At 34.3% G+C, this 18,329-nt stretch overlaps 2 protein-coding genes across 6 annotated transcripts in view; one reads left to right on the top strand and one right to left on the bottom strand.

The window, feature by feature from the left end:
* Window positions 1-1,041: 1,041 nt before the first annotated feature.
* The window catches only part of LOC126752402 (platelet binding protein GspB), a 32,565-nt gene continuing 15,277 nt past the window's right edge, over window positions 1,042-18,329 (bottom strand). For all 5 annotated transcript variants that reach the window (XM_050463161.1, XM_050463163.1, XM_050463164.1 and 2 more), the window contains exons 2-6: window positions 7,715-8,638; window positions 6,443-6,703; window positions 6,082-6,373; window positions 5,362-5,988; window positions 1,042-3,853 (exon numbers count right to left, since the gene is read on the bottom strand). In XM_050463161.1, the coding sequence (XP_050319118.1) occupies window positions 3,167-3,853; window positions 5,362-5,988; window positions 6,082-6,373; window positions 6,443-6,703; window positions 7,715-8,202 (2,355 nt within the window). In that variant the 5' untranslated portion in view covers window positions 8,203-8,638 and the 3' untranslated portion in view covers window positions 1,042-3,166. The remainder of the gene's footprint in view (window positions 3,854-5,361; window positions 5,989-6,081; window positions 6,374-6,442; window positions 6,704-7,714; window positions 8,639-18,329) is intronic.
* On the top strand, window positions 9,611-15,591 carry LOC126752803 (fumarate hydratase, mitochondrial-like). Its single transcript, XM_050463787.1, has 2 exons — window positions 9,611-9,621; window positions 14,004-15,591. Exons 1-2 carry the CDS (start codon window positions 9,611-9,613, stop codon window positions 15,589-15,591), a joined length of 1,599 nt encoding a protein of 532 aa, XP_050319744.1.

Below are 18,329 nucleotides of genomic sequence, written 5' to 3'. Positions count from 1 at the left end.
TGCAAAAGGCTGTATTGAAGCAGAAGGAGACTATTTTGAATAAAATAAATTGATTGTGCCGAAAAAACCATTTGTTCTGTTTTTTTTTAAGTCCTGTTTACTTTGGACGTTGATCGTCACCACTCGTGCACTCTGCTACGGGATAGGCAATCAACGCCATAAACTTGCTAAAAATTTAGCTTAACTCTTTTTAAAAGATAAATAATTTTGTAAAACATACAATATTTAATAAATTACAAAATTCGTTCGTTTTTGTGACTTTAGGAATACATTTTATATACAAGTTTTTACCATGTCCCCATATGTGGACAGTTTTCATAACCGGATAAAAATACTGCTTCGGTGGGTATCTGCTTATGAGGAATTTCACTGTATTTAGTTTTGACAGAAACTGAATTATCAATTTTTGAATACCTCATAAACACTTTATTAAGAAATAATGCCTGAAGAAGTATTGATGTAAATTAGTTCAAAGCTTATAGAAAATCATGTTTATTGTGTGAATTATTTATTAATATTAATTAGTAAACATGATCCCAAAATAAATATCAATCAATCAGTATTAGAGCTTTTAAATATTTGTGAATTAAATAGTATTAAACTTGAAGACAGGTCAGTCGTAATTAGTTTTTGTTTTCTGCATGTAATGTAAAAATTGATTTTAACAAACTTTCTTTTATTTTTCTTTAACAGAATTTGTGACATACATTTTCTACATATGTCTGATATATACAAAGCTTTTGTTACACTGACCCCCTTTTGCTTTCTCCTACACCCATTATATTTAACTGACAATACTGATAAGATTGAAATGTGAAGTATTAATGTAATGTAGAAAAAATAGTTAAAACACAAACACATTAAATTTTACAATTTTAGCATACTCAATACTCACTTTGATGGGCGAGACATTTTTGTATTTGATTTCAATATTGAATAAGCATAATTTTCTTTTTAACATATTTTTAAAAATTGTCACAGCTTTTAATGTCTTAGATGTCAAAGTATTCTTTTTAAAATATTGAAGAAAAACAAATAATAGCCGTTTCCTATAAATATGTATGTGTACATACATATATGATTTGCCAAAGCTTTAGCTTTATTAGTGTCTCATTTGGAGTTTATTAAAGCTTTCGTTCAGTAGAAGATAAATCCTAGAATAGAATTTGCTGTTATATAATACATACCTTTAGCAAATATTATATAAAAGTGTGAAATGAAAGATTTCTATACAAATTTAATTTTGAAATTTACTACGTCGATGTATGTACGTAGTAGAGCATCAAACTGAAATCAGTATTTAAAAGACTTCGACTTATGAGTGCTAAAGATATTTTAATTTCATAAAGATACATAAGTATGTTGAACAAATTTTGGCATTTTGCATAAAGCGCACGATTATATCCATAAATATTGATAATCTTATACTGACTAGCAATAAATAACTTATCAATAAATCAGTAATTTCTTAAAAAAAAAAATATATATATATGTATGTATATCATATGTATTGTATCAAAGTTGACTATATTGCCTTAAATATAAACGAACATTACACTAAATATTACATGCTAAACTGAATGTTTCTAGAAACTTAAGTACTTTTTATAGGGTGGATACAGAAGGTAGTTTGCATAATAATTTGACTAATAAATGATTTCGGCTTTAAAAATTATTCACAAGTATAGTGACAGTATAAAAATTGAAATAATATTCTTTTACAAGATTCCTTCAAACTATATTGCATATACTCTTGTCTTTAAAAGAAACTACATATAGTACATATTATATATTTCAAGTTTCCTGCTTAAAGATCTTATTTATAACAATATCAGTGGAAGACTTTGACCTCTTGTTGTTTATAATATTCACTTATATTGCTAAACGTACATTAAATGAAGGGCAACCCATATAAAGGGATACACTATTTAAAAAACTGGAAATCAAAATTTATGATTTATGAAACCTTTACGACTCATAAATATGAGTAGATATAGTAAATGCTTTATATACTTGATTAAACTTCTGAACGTGAAAATTTCTTAGTCTTGTTTGCAGTTGAACGCGAACATTTTTAAATGTGCTATAGTTATTGTTACATTACATTTATATTTTACAATTTTGTTATATTCATTCGCTCTCGAATTTTGTTAATTCTATTTGTTTTTTCATCGTCAAATTTTAAAAGCACTATGATTAGTTATTTTGCTTAAAGGAGGGTAGGTAAGGTTTCCATGGTAAGAGAAAATTACTTTTTTCCGAATTTATTTCTTAAATATGGATTGAGTAATTTTATTCGTACCTTTTGTTCATTATTGAGCACACTTTTGACAATAAAGGGTATTTATTTTCTCACTTTTTTAGTTTATAAATTTTAGACGCGTTTTTCTCAAAATTACTTTATCAAAGTCCATGTTCACTGACATTTCTACTACTTAACCGATTCATTTCAAACTTTGTACACATTTTTGACATATAGTATAAAATACCTCCCCCATTGTTTTTTAAAATTTGCTTTTTTACATTAAAGGTGTTTTCCACTGACAAAATGGTGGAAGTTTTTAGTGGAAAATAGCAGTTTTCACCTTAAATTGCCGCCAAAATTTTCTAAATAAAAAAAAAAAAAAAAAATTATCAGAGAACGATAGGGGGAGGATTTGATTAACCTGACTAATTTTTCTTGGTTTTTTATTTTCGAATAATTTCCAGCCGAGTTATGGTGAACGCCGCAAAGTGTTTTTTTCTTAAGACGTTCTGGGAGAAACTCTGTTACCGGCTTATGCTTCAATATTTCTGCATAAAAAAATTACCCTAGATTGTCAATAGTATGTTCTATAAGGTCCGAATAATAAATAATGTAAAATCTACTATTAAATTAAAAGTTATCGGCATGTTCGCCTTACTACGAATTATGAAAATTCTTATTGCGACATGCACAAATGGACTGACTATCATTATACACATTTTATGTTTTGCTGTATTTATTATGAGAAAATTAAAAATAGTTGCTAAGTTTTTGAGAGAGTTAGAGTTTTTTTTTATACACATTTTACTCCAAAAAATGTTTAAAAACTGATAAAATGTTGTCCATGTACACATGAAAATTTTGAATAAAAACTTCATTCAACCATAAAATTTGTAAACAAAAGCAGTAATAGATCCAAGACTAACTACCCTCATCTGATAAATTTCCAAACTGACTTTCCAGTACGACGTTGCTGTTAGTGGAACTTTTTTTATTACTTAAACAGATATCATTAGATTGGGGTTTAAAAGTAGTATTGAGAACGTAACTAGATGTTTTGTCATTAACGTTTGTTCCGGTAATAAAATTCTCAACATTTACTTCGTCATTGTTGTGATGGTTGTTGTTTGCTTCATTTTTATATATGTTGGCGCATATTTGTACTTTAAGTGAGCTACAATTGTTGGTTCTTTCATTATTGTCACTAATGCTGCATATCTTCGTTTCTCGTCCTTCCCCAAGAAACTGCTGATTTTGCGAACCTTTCTGTATATTTTTAAAGGTTTCTTTTGTTGTATCATTTGTGTCTTTGAGTTGGGGAAGTTCAATACTTTCCTCACATCTTATAGTTCTAATTTCTGTTGGAGAACACTCGGTAGACATTGTTATAGCTGTCTTTGGTTGATCATTCTTAGATTCTGCTTGTAAAACTAGCATTTGTCGTGCCCGTGTAATGCATGCCACACAGGGGCAAGGACCACCGAGTCTCTTCGCTAATTTTGACCGTAATTTTAATGCGGGTCCTAATTTCATACCCAAGGAATTAAGCAAATGATCTTCAGTTAGCAAGGGTAATCCACTGCCATCAATGCATTGATCACGAAAATGCTGCATAAAACAAATTATAATAGTTTTACTTTTATTGATACAAACATGTTAATAAATAATTACTATATATGTACATACATATACTTTTATTATTAAGCTTTCTTTTGATTTGCATAAGTTACAAATTTAAGGGTAGTGTAGGGTATGGTTAAATTTGAAATTTTGATTCTTGCGTTCATGTTCGAAATATAAAAAAAAAATTCGCTATCCCCCAAATTTTGATTTTTAGGTAAGTAATACAATGTGCACCATTATCATTTCTAGCTTGGCTATCAAAGATTCTTAGTTAATGGAATTCTCATAGCAAGCGGTATGTCAAATTGTAACGAGGCCGTTTGTACTTTTGGGTTGTTCATCAATACCTCACAAACTTTCCAACGGAAATAAATCTGGGTGCTAAAGCATGGTGCCAAATTTGTTATACTCTCTCAGAAAATCGAATGTCATACATCATTTTCATTTCCGTTTTTATTACACATTTAGATCTAACAATATATAAGCCATGGTTTGCTGACCAAACAAAAGTAGGACCAGTCAATAAACAGCAATAACATGCATGTATGTTCCTATACTTATATACTCAGTGTTACCATTACTTATATAGCAAGGAGAAATGAAGGTGAGTTACCTAGCAAAGTAAACGACCCAGCGGATATAATAAAGGCGTAACATTGCAAATACAAGTTTACCAAAGTGGTTATACGGAGGTGTACGACGATATCAGGTATTTGACAAGCGCATGAACAGTAACAAAGTATGTACATATGTAACAACACATAGAAAAATATGGTATCTGTGTGTATATATGTATGTATATGAAAATCGACAGCATCCGTTGCGCTACTGATGGCAACATCTCAACGAGATATTCAAGTGTCGTCGTAGCCATAAATATAATTTAATATTCTTACTCCAACTGCTTTCCAATTTAGTTCAAAAGCGGTGTGACATGCAGCTTCAAGTCCAGTCAACATAGGTCGGCTACGCATATTTGACGATGCATGGACAGCCTAGCGCTCTAGAATGTGATAGCTGGCTATACTTAATGGCCGTTACATATTCTATATACTTGAGTTAAAGAAATATTTACGAAGACACACATATCTATATATATTGTACACACACACATACAGCAATAGTAATAGTAGTGTCAAATATCCAGTTCTTGAAGAATGAATGATGAACACATTTATGCACATTAATGTGAATGGGTGCAAAATGTAAGATCTTGGCCTGCATATAAAGTGTCTCAGAATTAGTCGTTCAAAAAACTATGCTTAGATGACGATGCTTTTATTTTGATTTACTGCCAAAGAATCACAATTCTTATTTACCACTCTTATTTTTAGGGGATCGAAGTTTACAATTACTGTACTGCTTATTAAAAGTAGCACTTATTTAAAGATAAAAAATGCCATAATAGAAATGTATAGTTAATAAAAAATGTTGAGTTAATTAATAAAATAGTTAAGAACAGTTATACGATAAGTATAAATATGCGAACGTACCTGAACGTAGTCCGCGCAGATATCAATATCACCTACAAAAGCACACACGTCATCCACTGTCCATTGGGCAATTTCCACACTTTCAGCTTGACATTTTAGAATAGTAGTATTGCATGGTGTGGATGGTTCTGGTGAAAAGGACAAGCAGGCATTATTCTTCGTAGAATCGGTGACTAATTTATTTTCAGATATTGGTGATGAGGAGGCTTTTATTTCATTTGATGACACATGTCCCATAGATACATTCAACCCATATGATTCGTTACTTTGGATTGCTGTGTTCAATTCCACCTTAAATCTTTTAGTCGCTGGTGGTTGAGAGCTCAAATCAAGCGGTACGGTCGTTGTGCTTGTGGGAGCTGTTGATTTTCTTTTGGATGTTGAAATAGTGGAGCTAGTCGATGCAGAAACTAATTTATGTTGAGGACTAGACTGTTGTGAAGGTGCAATCTGCTGCTGTTTCTGCAGCACAGGAAGACTGAGTGCAGGAGATACATATTGAGCGGCTTGTTGCAATGCTACACCAAGGTTAGGATGCGATAAGATTGAATTGGAGTTCATTTGTTTCGAGTTTTGCTGGAAGGTGCGAAGTATGGTCTGTACCTCTGCTTCTTTAGCTGCACGCGCCTATATAAATATCAATGGAGATAATATTTTGGACAAGAAGTTCTAATGTAAAAATGAAAATGCTAGATTTTTAATTTTTTTTTAGCAGCTTACCAAAGTAATCAATGCTTGAGTACTGCTCATATCGATCATTGGGAGGCATACACTTTGTGAGAATGGGAGACTACTTAGAAACGAAGCGGCTGCAGCCGCTACCGCTACATCCCCTTGAGAAATGGATAATCGAGGTATCAATTGAGGCGATGCATCTTTACTCGTCAAGGGACCCGACAAAGCTCCAACAACGTTCCTATTGCCACTTTTCTGATTTACATTTTTGTTGACAATAGGAATAGAAGAAGTCGACGATGTATCAAAAAATGGATTACAACGAGTCGAAATGGAGCTAACAAATTTTAGTAAAACCAAAGACTATTAAATACAGTCGTTACTATATATATGCTTTTATCCTTACTTTATTGCGTTGACATCATTATATTTCGCTGCTAAACTGCGCATAATATCGGAATAGTTCCTCGACGAGAAATCTGTCTGGAACACAGTCGTTGTGTTTCCTAAATTAGCTGTATCGGTGCTAGCGGCACTAACGCAAGGAGTTTGATGCCCAGACGTGACTTCTTGAATACGTAAGAGCGAAGTTAGTGGCATTAGGGCTTCAGAAGAAATTTGTTGTGGCGAAGGACCACGGAACGATGAAGGTGTGGTGCTTCGGGATCTGAATGTCCGTGAATGAAAGAAAAAAATGTACATATAAAAGATATGTCAATATAAGAAAATTTAATATAATATGTAAAATGAAGCCTAAGAACATAAGATATTGGAAAAATCATAATTCAAGTGTTAGTCCTTCAGTTGTTACTTATGAGGCACATATGTATTTCCCATGTAGTATGGTGGCGTTCAGTGATACATATATCACTCATGAATATTAATATACTATACTCACGTATACATTTCTATATTTATGTAATTCCATAAAAATAAGCAAAGAGGGAAGTATTTTTTTTAAGATATACCAAAGATTTGTTTGGTTTCTATAATTCATAAATTATTAATTATGTTTAATTAAATAGTTTCAAATATGCTAAGAATCACGTAAGCTATATTTATTTTCTTACTTTTTAAGATATAAAATCTACAACATTTTATTTTCTAAATAGTTAATCTTGAGAAATTCGTATTTTTATACCCTGAGCAGAGCATTTTAATTTTTCCACGAAGTTTGTTACACGTTGAAGAAAACATATAAAGTATACATCAATACATATATGTATACAGTGTTGCGAGCTGAGTTGATTTTGTCATGTCCGTCTGTCTGTATAAAGTCCCTCAGTTTTTCAGATATCGATCTGAAATTTTGAGATTATTGTCCAATGCAACGCTAAAATCTCCAAACAAATTGTTGAGATCGGACCACTACAGCATATAGCTCCCATTCATTTTGACCGATTAAAATCAATATAAAGATCTTCAATAAAGGTATGTTTTCCTCTTTAAGTAACCCTAATTTGACCTGAAAATTATTTGTATCAAACAATATGGATAGAAAGAACCAGTAAAACGCTTTCTGTTGGATGCAAACCTTTGGCCGGTTAAATTTTCAGATTAAGTTATGTACATACTCGTATAGTGGCTATAAGAAATGCACCTGCGAGGGGTTTGCATATTAAAACTACAGTGCATCTGAAGTCATTATAATATGCACATTTTCCAATTTTTATTATACCTCGATATTGATGACTGATGATCTCCGTTGGTGCCTGGACTAAGTCTTTCACTCTTCACATTGTTAGAGTTATTTTGTAGTTGTTTCTTTTGAGCTGTTTGTTGTTTTTGAGGATTTGTTTGCAATGACTCCGATTGGGGGCAATGTTTTTGATAAGAACTGTTTGCGTTAGCTACACCACCAACAGAACCACTGGGAGCATTAGGCACTGGATTAATCATCACATTGCTGTTTATATTATTACTGCAGTTATTCCGGTTAACGATATTTGAATTGATGTTACAATTATTAATTGTACTACTTGCCGCTGACTCCATATTTAACACATTATTTGTCTCCGATGACGCTGCTAAGTCCAAATATTGATAGGCGACAGCCGCTGTGGTTGAAGAGGAAGTAATCGGATTTGCACCAACACGCCTCAATTGCTTATCGATTAAACTAAATCCACCACGAAAAGCCAGCGTTAGAGACTGTTCACTGATCATTTTCTGGACAACTAAGACCGATGTTAATAGCAGTAAAACCTGCAATATCTGATAATAATGGCAGCGCGAATAATCAAATTTTTTATAACTGTTATGCGATCTGCTTATAATATTTTGTTATTGATTCGGTTATAAACTATAAAAGTTTATCCATGATCTATTGGCACAGCTATCACCGCTACTGTTGAAGTTAACGTAATTATTAATTGATGGAAAATCTCTGTTATATTACAGATTTGTTTTGTATATAGTGATTTATACATCACAAAATCATTACCGTCGCCAAACGGTTTGTGATTGCTGCTTTTGTTTGCTCAACAGGCGTGGTGAGATCTCACAATGCAGATGTTGATGAATGATAAGGAAAGTCTGTTTGTTGTCGTTAGGCACTGCAATTGATGACTTCTTTATAATATCATTGGGTGTACGAGTACTTCTGCAATTGGTGTAAACCGAGATAAATCAATATACACATACATAAATCTATATAATGCTATTCTCTTTAATTAAATAATAATACTACTATTACTGTTATTTGTTAAACAATTTCATTGCCTTTCATGTTTGAGATTTTCGGAATGTAATTAGTATTTATTATCGTCTTCTCTAGGGAAATATAGAATGCATATTTTCTAAAGCATTTTTACTTACTGAATAAATCCACTCATTTATAGAAGAATCTATGTACATATGTACATATGCATATGTATATGAAGAGCTTTATTAAATATTTAAAGTAAAGGAAAACTCAAATGCAGGGAAAAAACTTTATGGTGAGATCTTTGCCAACAATTTTACTGAAGTGGCTAGTTTTAATGAAATATATTTGTCCAATATACATAAGTTTAATTTTGTGTCTATAGTAGACCGTCAGCTATAATCTACATGCATATGGATAATCAACATATGCGTTTATATTTAGGTAAACAGAATTATTAATATTTCTTATTTTTTGTTTGTTATTTTTAGTTAGTTTGGACATACATACATACGTATGCATGTATATACATACATATATGTATATGTATATGTTTGTACATGTGTCCATGGTGCTAAGTGCCAAATATCGATTTGCGGTTATGAACTGACGAATTACCTAACTGTGAGAATGATCACCAGGGACACAACAGAAATGTATGTAGACACTAGCGGAACAGTTTTGAGACTATAGTGTAACCAGGGCTGAGAACAACATTAAGCAAACCTGCTCTTTAAGTACTTATATGTATATGTATGTTCATTCGTAGCTCGCTAGCTATCGTAAGCAATGTTTGAGATGCCTTTTAATAGGCACCAAGTGTCAATAATACCAATCCGTTCATAACAAAACATTTGAGTACCATTATGATGACTACTTATTATTGCTTTAATACAAAAATATGTGTGTTTACAAAATCATTACGTATAAATGGCACGATGGTACAACCCATGTTGACAAAGTTCATTGCCACTTTTTGTAATGTCTTATGTACACACAGATATTTGTCAAAATGTGTTTTAGTATACATATGTACATATGTATGTACAGTGTCATGCCTAGAAGACGGTCTAATCAATGAGAGCAAAGAAAGGTGACATACACAAATACACACGTACCCAAAACGTTGCATGGACGTAATTATTAATAAAGGATATTATACCAAATATTAATTTTAAAATATGTTTTAAAAGGAGTTTTAAAAAAAAAGCCCTGATTTGGTTGTGACTTTATTTTTATGTCTAATGAAATACTAGTTTTTAAATGTTTAGAATTTATATTAAAAAAAGTATGTTAGTTTCAGTTTAATATTTTTTCACACTCGCAAAAAAGACCAAGATTAAATATATGTAGTATATAAATTAATTTCTCTTAATAGTTTTTTTTTATCTTTGCAAAATCTGCATGGCTGACCTTATACTGTATATTGGAACGTCCATTATCTCACATCATGTTATAATGTGCATATGTATATACATATGTACATACATATAATAAAACAGAGAGAAGTAAAAATTAAGGAATGGAATATGTGACTTTAATAAATCACTGCGGCTTTAAATATGCATAGGTATGTATGTACGGTACATACATACATATATACTATTTCGGTCAAAGTTGATGTTGGCTCAATTTCGACTAATTACAACAGCGACATCGAAGTACTTGATATACTAAGAGTACGAGAAAACTCTAAAATATTATAGTACGTACATATATTCAACTTGAAAGAAAAACAAGTAAGGAAGGGCTAAGTTCGGGTGCATCCGAACATATTATACCCTTCCAACTTGGAGGAAACAAAGCCAGGGAAATACCTTAAGGAGTAATATGTCAACCAGAGATTTATATAGAGTAAATGGGAGTTGGGGTAGTATCGATCCGATGTTATCTACTAAAATACTAAACAAAATTTCCCTGGGTTTCATAAAGGTACCTTACATATAACCACCAATCACGTCGAGTAAAGTCAGCCGGATGTCCGAAAATTCTGGTATTAGTTATATGCAAGGTAGACCAAGTTTTCGTCCAATTTTATTTATTTTACGCACAAAGATACGCTGTTATGAATAAAACACGCTTTGTCACACGGAAGACAGGAAAGTATTGACCCGATTCAACACATTTTTGATACACAGAGATACTATTGCCAGGAAAGGATTCTCTCTGAATTTCAATTGTATATCTCATACATCGACCGATATTATTTATATCTCGGAGATAAATGTTAACGTCCCTGGCGTATTTAGTTATTGTTTTATGGCGCTTTTAGTAGTTTTTAACAATTCCGTTATATGCGGAGTTTGCCGCGTTATCCTCCGATTTCATCCATTTCCACACTGTCGGTAGAAGTTCATAGTTGTTGTTGCTTAAATGGTTTAGGAGATATGTACATTAAACTTGTTGGAGGTTGGGTACGCACACTTTTTCGGAAATGTTTGCCCCTGGCTACTGCGATCCTGTATACCAAATTAGAGTTTTATATCTTAATTTAGTATTTAGTTATGGAGCTTTATACTAGGGTTTCGGTTAATGACGATTTGTTGGCGTGGCAGTGGTCCGATTGCGCCCATCTACGAACTCGTAGTTTTTTTGTACTATGGAAGCCTCATACCATTCATCGAGATATCTCAGTTTTTACTCAAGTTGCAGCTTCCTGATCATTTATATACAATATATTACCCTATATCTATCTTTAGGTGATACGTACAAGCGTTAGGTGGACAAAACTATAATACTCTGTAGCAACTGGTTGCAAGAGTATTAAAATTTAAATAAATCTATTTCATTGCATATATACTACAAGGTGCGTTCCAAAGTAAACAGGACTTAAAAAAACAGAACAGGAAAAAGTCGCAACGTGCCATATCATGTAAATACGGAGAGTGATTAATGGTTAAAATGTGATTTTTGGTGAAATAATCGGTCACAAGCGTCGATCGATGAGACGGCGCCTTATCGTGCAACAAACGCCAACTTTCATCTTCGCGATATTCGGGCCGAGCACGTCGAATACGGCGCACTAAAAGCTTCAAAACTCCAAGATAGAATACCGCATTAACGTTTCCATGAATGTTAATGATGACTTCGGCTGATTTTTGATGAATTCTCGCACAGTTTTGATGGAATTTCCGGTTATCACGGATTTTCATTGGCCCACATGTTGATCGTCATTTATGTCCTCACAACCACTTTGAAAACGTTGAAACAACTCGTGCACTCTGCTACGGGATAGGCAATTATCGCCATAAACTTGTTTCATCAATTGAAACGTTTCGGTAAAAGTTTTACCAGTTTTAAAACAAAATTTAATGTTGGCTCTTTGTTCGAAGCTCATTTTCGCACCGATAACACAAACATACTCACACTTAAAACGCAATAACTTCACTTCGAATCAATGAAATATCATGAGATTTCATGTCCTCACTGGACAATCGATAAAGATAGTAGATTCTAATGCATCAGTTGGCATATAGATGGTGCCACCAGGGGACGCTAGATTCAAAAAGTCTTGTTTACTTTGGAACTCACCTTGTAGTATCATTCTTAGTATATTGTTAAGATAGCTTAAACTAGACAGAAACAAATCACAATCAAGCTTATTTGGTGTTTACTAAAAAGAACTTGGATTGAACTATTGGAGGAAAGGGTTGTCTTACACAATTACTATGTCAGGTCACCCTAACAGTATATGTAAGTATGTATATCATATACATAATATATGTATACTATATACATACATAAATGGTACGACTTAGTTAATGAATCCTGTACCAACGATCTGTGGTAAATATAAAAACTAATTTGTGCAAACTACATATTCTTATATTTTAACTTATAATTAAGCTACTTTTCTCGTGGTTAAGTTAATTCGATTGCATGTTTACTTATAATGCTTCGCTGCATAATTCAGATCGTGCTTTACTTACATTCAAGGCATGGTCTATTATATTAGTCTAGTGTAACTAATTATTTCACAAACATTGTAATAAAGTTTCTTTCAATAAATTTATTGGTTTTTTTTAAATACACGAAGTTTGTTTAAATGCATAGTTTTACTCATTGAAGTAAACGTAAGAATTTGGTTACATACATACATATGTGTACACATATAATGCATAGAAAAGCCTTTGGCCTAACAATAAAATAATATTTTAATGAAAATATTCTCCCTCACAATCTCCATATCCATCGATTTTATCAAAACAAGAAATTAACATTTTTCCTTTGTAAACAAAATTATGAGAGTAACGTAGCATTGAGACCAATAGCTTGCGAATAGTTGGGAAGAAATGTCATGAAACATTCACACATATTCTATTGATCTTTCAGGACAAAGTCTTTTCATCTCATATTTCGTTTTTTATGAAGTATTTCGGAAACGTGTTCCCGAAGAAAATGTGTAGAAGTAAGGTTGTGCTAAATTCCGACGGAACCGTTGAAATATTTATTTTTTGAATGAAATTTACCGGATATATGGAATCATTATAAGGGTTACATACGATACGCACCGATTTTACTTATTATTGGAAGATATACCACTATTGAAAGCGGTTTAGAGATGACTCAAGTAATTCCAAGTGTAGTAGATTCTCGTGGAAAAATACTGTTCAGCCGAATCGAGCTCGTAGTTTCGTTATAATTTATTCTTTTATTTATTTTTAGTAAGTAACTGGTTCATTATGAATTTAATTTTTTTATCCTTGTCTAAATGTATGTATGTATAACTTTAGCTATGGCGAGCGAAATTTGTTTTACATTATTTTACTACTTCCTGGCATTGTATGATTAATGTTGTTGCTTAGTTGTCGTTTAGATAGCAATCGAACCGGCACATCCAGTGCAGTATTGAAGTAATTTCTTCGCAATCTTGCGGCAACAGGTAAGTTGGTTAGCAATTGGTGTTAAGAATTCCCATTAATGTGCAATGTACCGTTTGTTGCTTGTGGTGGCTGCACGCCGTATCGCTTCAGTACATAAGAGTGCAATTAGTTCTGCTTTACTGTTTGCTGTCCTTATTTTATAAAGTTTACTATTCTAAAACATTGTTTTACTTATAAGTATGTATCTTTTTATAGTACAAGTGTATCAGCTGTACAAAAATTTACTTTATTGTGGCTTGTGATGTCTAACTAAATCGCTAAACGTTAAACCTTTATAATGCTAAATCTGAGTAATACATAATTTGAATATTGAGCTGAATAGAAAATTCTAAGAACTTAGAACTAACCTTTACAGAAACACAAAATTTGTTTGATCTTCACTCAGTATATTTTTCTATTCCGTCATTGATTCAAATTTCAAAATAAAAATAAATATGTAGGTATACTTATGCACACATTCGTTCAGTTTCTATGCTCAAAATGGCTTTTAAAAATCTTAGATTCGTGTCGCCATCATTAAAGGAAAGAAGTACATTTTTCAATGATACTCATGTTATAGGGAAGAACTTTGGTAGTACAACTAATGATGATAAAACAAAAGATATAAAATATCGGAAGGAAACCGATACTTTTGGGGACCTGCAAGTTCCTGTTGATAAGTATTATGGAGCTCAAACTCTTCGCTCAAAAATAAATTTCCCAATTGGAGGAAAAAGGGAACAAATGCCAAAAGAAATAATAATAGCAATGGGAATATTAAAAAAAGCCTCAGCCGAGGTGAACAGAGAATATGGGTTGAATAGCAAAATAGCTGAAAATATTTCTAAGGCTTGCGACGAATTAATATCTGGTAAATTATACAAAGACCACTTTCCTTTAGTTATTTGGCAAACAGGATCTGGTACGCAAACAAATATGAACTGTAATGAAGTTATCAGTAATCGTGCTATCGAACTAATGGGTGGTGAATTGGGCTCAAAAAAACCTGTCCATCCAAATGATCATGTAAATATGTCGCAGAGCTCAAATGACACGTTCCCTACTGCAATTCATATTTCTGTGGCAATGCAACTAGTAAATACACTAAAGCCGAATATTGAATTTATGCGAGAAGGTTTAAAATTGAAATCGGAAGAGTTCAAGGATATTGTAAAAATAGGACGAACACATACAATGGATGCTGTACCTTTAACACTGGGTCAGGAGTTCAGTGGTTATACACAACAAATGACTTATGCTCTTCAACGAATCGATGCATGCCTTCCACGGGTATATGAAATTGCTCTTGGCGGAACCGCTGTAGGAACAGGACTCAACGCACCTGAAGGTTTTGCCGAGAAAGTTGCAAAACGAATTGGCGAATTGACATGCTTACCATTTGTATCGGCACCGAATAAATTTGAAGCGCTAGCAGCACGTGATACGATGGTAGAAGTAAGTGGAGTGTTGAACACAATAGCATGTTGTGTGTTTAAAATAGCTAACGATATACGTTTTCTCGGTTCTGGACCACGATGTGGCTTTGGTGAGCTGATGTTACCCGAAAATGAACCAGGTAGTTCAATTATGCCAGGGAAAGTAAACCCCACACAATGCGAGGCAATTACGATGGTTGCCGGACAAGTGATTGGTAATCACGTCGCAGTTACTATAGGAGGATCGAACGGTCATTTCGAATTGAATGTTTTCAAGCCATTGGTGGTATCGAATGTTCTCCGTTCTATTCGTTTACTCTCTGATGCCAGTCGGACTTTTACCTGCAATTGCATAAAAGATATTCAACCGAACAAAGACCGCATCAATAAGATAATGAACGAGTCTTTAATGTTGGTGACAGCATTAAACCCGCATATTGGTTACGATAAGGCGGCACAAATAGCTAAAACAGCTCACAAGAATGGGACTACTCTTAAAGAAGAGGCAATAAATTTAGGTTACTTAACCGAACAGCAATTTAATGATTGGGTAAAACCACAGGATATGCTTGGACCGAAATCAATGATGCAGAGTGCTAAAACTAATAAATAATACATACATATATGAATTATATGTTTGTATTTGCATCTGAATATAATATTTTCGTTAATGCAGTATGTAATATAATAATGCGCTTTTTTTTCTCTTATTTTAAATAAAGCTTAAATAAAAACAATTTAGAACCTTATTATTATCAAACTTCGTAAAGAAAGTCTACATAAAATCAATTCATATATTTGACTGTCCCGAACTAAAGAATTTATTTTTTTATAAATATTTTAAGGTAATTTTGTAACCCTTTGAGATTATAGACGTTTATTATTAATGTCCAAGGATAAATCGATAGGCCTAACATAATGAGCTCAATAAAACGGTTAGCAATAACATTTAGTATAAAACAATCAATTATATTGAATCTAGTTTTTATAAAAGAACGAATAAAAATAAGTAAGGAAGGGCTAAGTGCGGGTTCAACCGAACATTTTATACTATTGCAACTTGCAGGAACCAAAGCCAGGGAACTACCTTAAGGTCTAAAACGTCAACAGAGGATCGGAATTGAAGCAATTTTATATAGATATTTATGGGGGCTAGGTCAAGTTCTCGCTCAATTGTACTTATTTTATGCACAAATATACACTGTTATTAAACACGCTCTGTAATTTTCATTGAGATAACTCAAATTTTTCTATATTATGTCGGTATACAAATTTGGTGTCGGATTCGCGGTGGGAGAAAGACTCCGTCGCCGAGTACTGTCACCCCGGTGGATGAACGTCTAGCCACAATTCGCATTAAAGCGAGGAGCACCCACGCCCCGACAGAAGAGAAATACAATGTAATCAAAGATGCCTTCTATGAGCACTTGGAGCGCACCGATGGAAGCTGCCCTCGCCTTGAAATCAAAATCGTGCTTGGCGACTTTAACGCCAGGGTGAGGAAAGAAGGTACCTTTGGCACTACGGTCGGTAAATTCAGCCTCCACGATGAAACATCCCCAAATGGGTTGAAACTGATCGATTTCGCCGGGGCCCGAAATATGGTGGATATCTGTACTACTAGATTCCACCATAAGAAAATTTATCAAGCCACCTAGCTGTCTCCGGATCGAAATACCACCATCCAGATCGATCGAATGCGGCGGCTAACAGAAGGTTTCAAGACCGGAGCATACTCTTGTAGAGCCCCAGGTGGTCTAGTGACCGATGCCCAGAGCATACTAAAATTATGGAAGGAACACTTCTCCAGCATGCTGAATAGCAGTGAAAGTATAGGGCCAGGAGAAGGCGAACCCAATTCCCTAATCGATGACGATGGAGTAGACGTTCTATTGCCCGACCATGAAGAAGTTCGAATGGCAATTACATGCGTGAAGAGCAACAAAGTGGCAACACGGAGGCGAAGAACTGATAAGGAGCATGCATCAGCTTCTTTGTAAAATATGGTCGGACGAAAGCATGCTCCACGATTAGAATTTAAGTTAGCTATGCCCAATCCACAAAAAGGTAGACCCCACAATCTGCATCAACTAACGTGGGATAAGTCTCCTAAACATCGCATATAAGGTTCAATCGAGCGTTTTATGTGAACTGATTGGACCTTATCAGTATGGCTTTAGACCTAGAAAATCAACAACCGATTAGATATTTACCATGCGCCAAATCTTTGAAAAGACCCTTGAAAATATTTCAAAGCTGCTTTCAGCAGCACGAAAAGGAGCTGCCTTTATGCCGCGATGTTTGAATTTAGTATCCCCGCAAAACTAATACGGCTGTGTAGACTGACGTTGAGCAACACCAAAATCTCCGTCAGGATCGGGAAGGACCTCTCCGAGCCGTTCAATACCAAACGAGGTTTCAGACAAGGCGACTCTCTATCGTGCGACTTCTTCAATCTGCTCCTGGAAAAAATAATTCGAGTTGCAGAACTTAATCGAGCAGGCACAGTCTTTTATAAGAGTGTACAGCTGGTGGCGTATGCCGATGATATTGATATCATTGGCCTCAACACCCGCGCCGATAGTTTTGCTTTCTCCAGACTGGACAAGGAAGCAAAGCAAATGGGTCTGGCAGTGACCGAGGGAAAGACGAAATATCTCCTGTCATCAAACAAACAGTCGTAGCACTCGCGGCTGGCTCTCACGTCAGTGTTGATAGTCATAACTTTGAACCACCAACAATGTCAGCCTTGAAATCCAGCGCAGAATAACTCTTATCAACAGGTGCTACTTCGGACTGAGTAGGTAATTGAGAAGTATAGCCCTCTCTCGACGAACGAAAACCAAACTCTATAAGTCACCCATTATTCCCGCCTTGCTGCTATATGGTGCAGAGGCATGGCCGATGACAACTGATGAGACGACGTTGCGAGTTTTCGAGAGAAAGGTTCCGCGAAAGATTTATGATCCTTTGCGCATTGGCCACGGCGAATATCGCATTCGATGGAACGAGGAGCTGTATGAGATATACGACGGCATTGACATATGTATGTAGTTCAGCGAATTAAAAGACGGATACGCTAGCTAGGTCATGTTGTCCGAATGGGCGAAAACACTTTAGCTCTGAAAGTATTCGACGCAGTACTTGCCGGGGGAGGCAGACGAAAGAGAAGACCTCCACTCACTGGAAGGACCAGGAGAAGGACCTGGCTTCGCTTGGAATGTCCAATTGGCGCCACCTTGTGAAGAGAAGAAACGACTGGCGCGCTGTTGTTAACTCGGCTATAATCGCGTAAGCGGTGTCCAGCCGGTAAAGAAGAAGAAGATATCGGTATGAGTTCTTATATTATTT

Source organism: Bactrocera neohumeralis, chromosome 3 (assembly GCF_024586455.1).
Source record: "Bactrocera neohumeralis isolate Rockhampton chromosome 3, APGP_CSIRO_Bneo_wtdbg2-racon-allhic-juicebox.fasta_v2, whole genome shotgun sequence".
Lineage (NCBI taxonomy): Eukaryota > Metazoa > Arthropoda > Insecta > Diptera > Tephritidae > Bactrocera > Bactrocera neohumeralis.
This window is presented reverse-complemented; position numbering and strand designations above follow the sequence as displayed.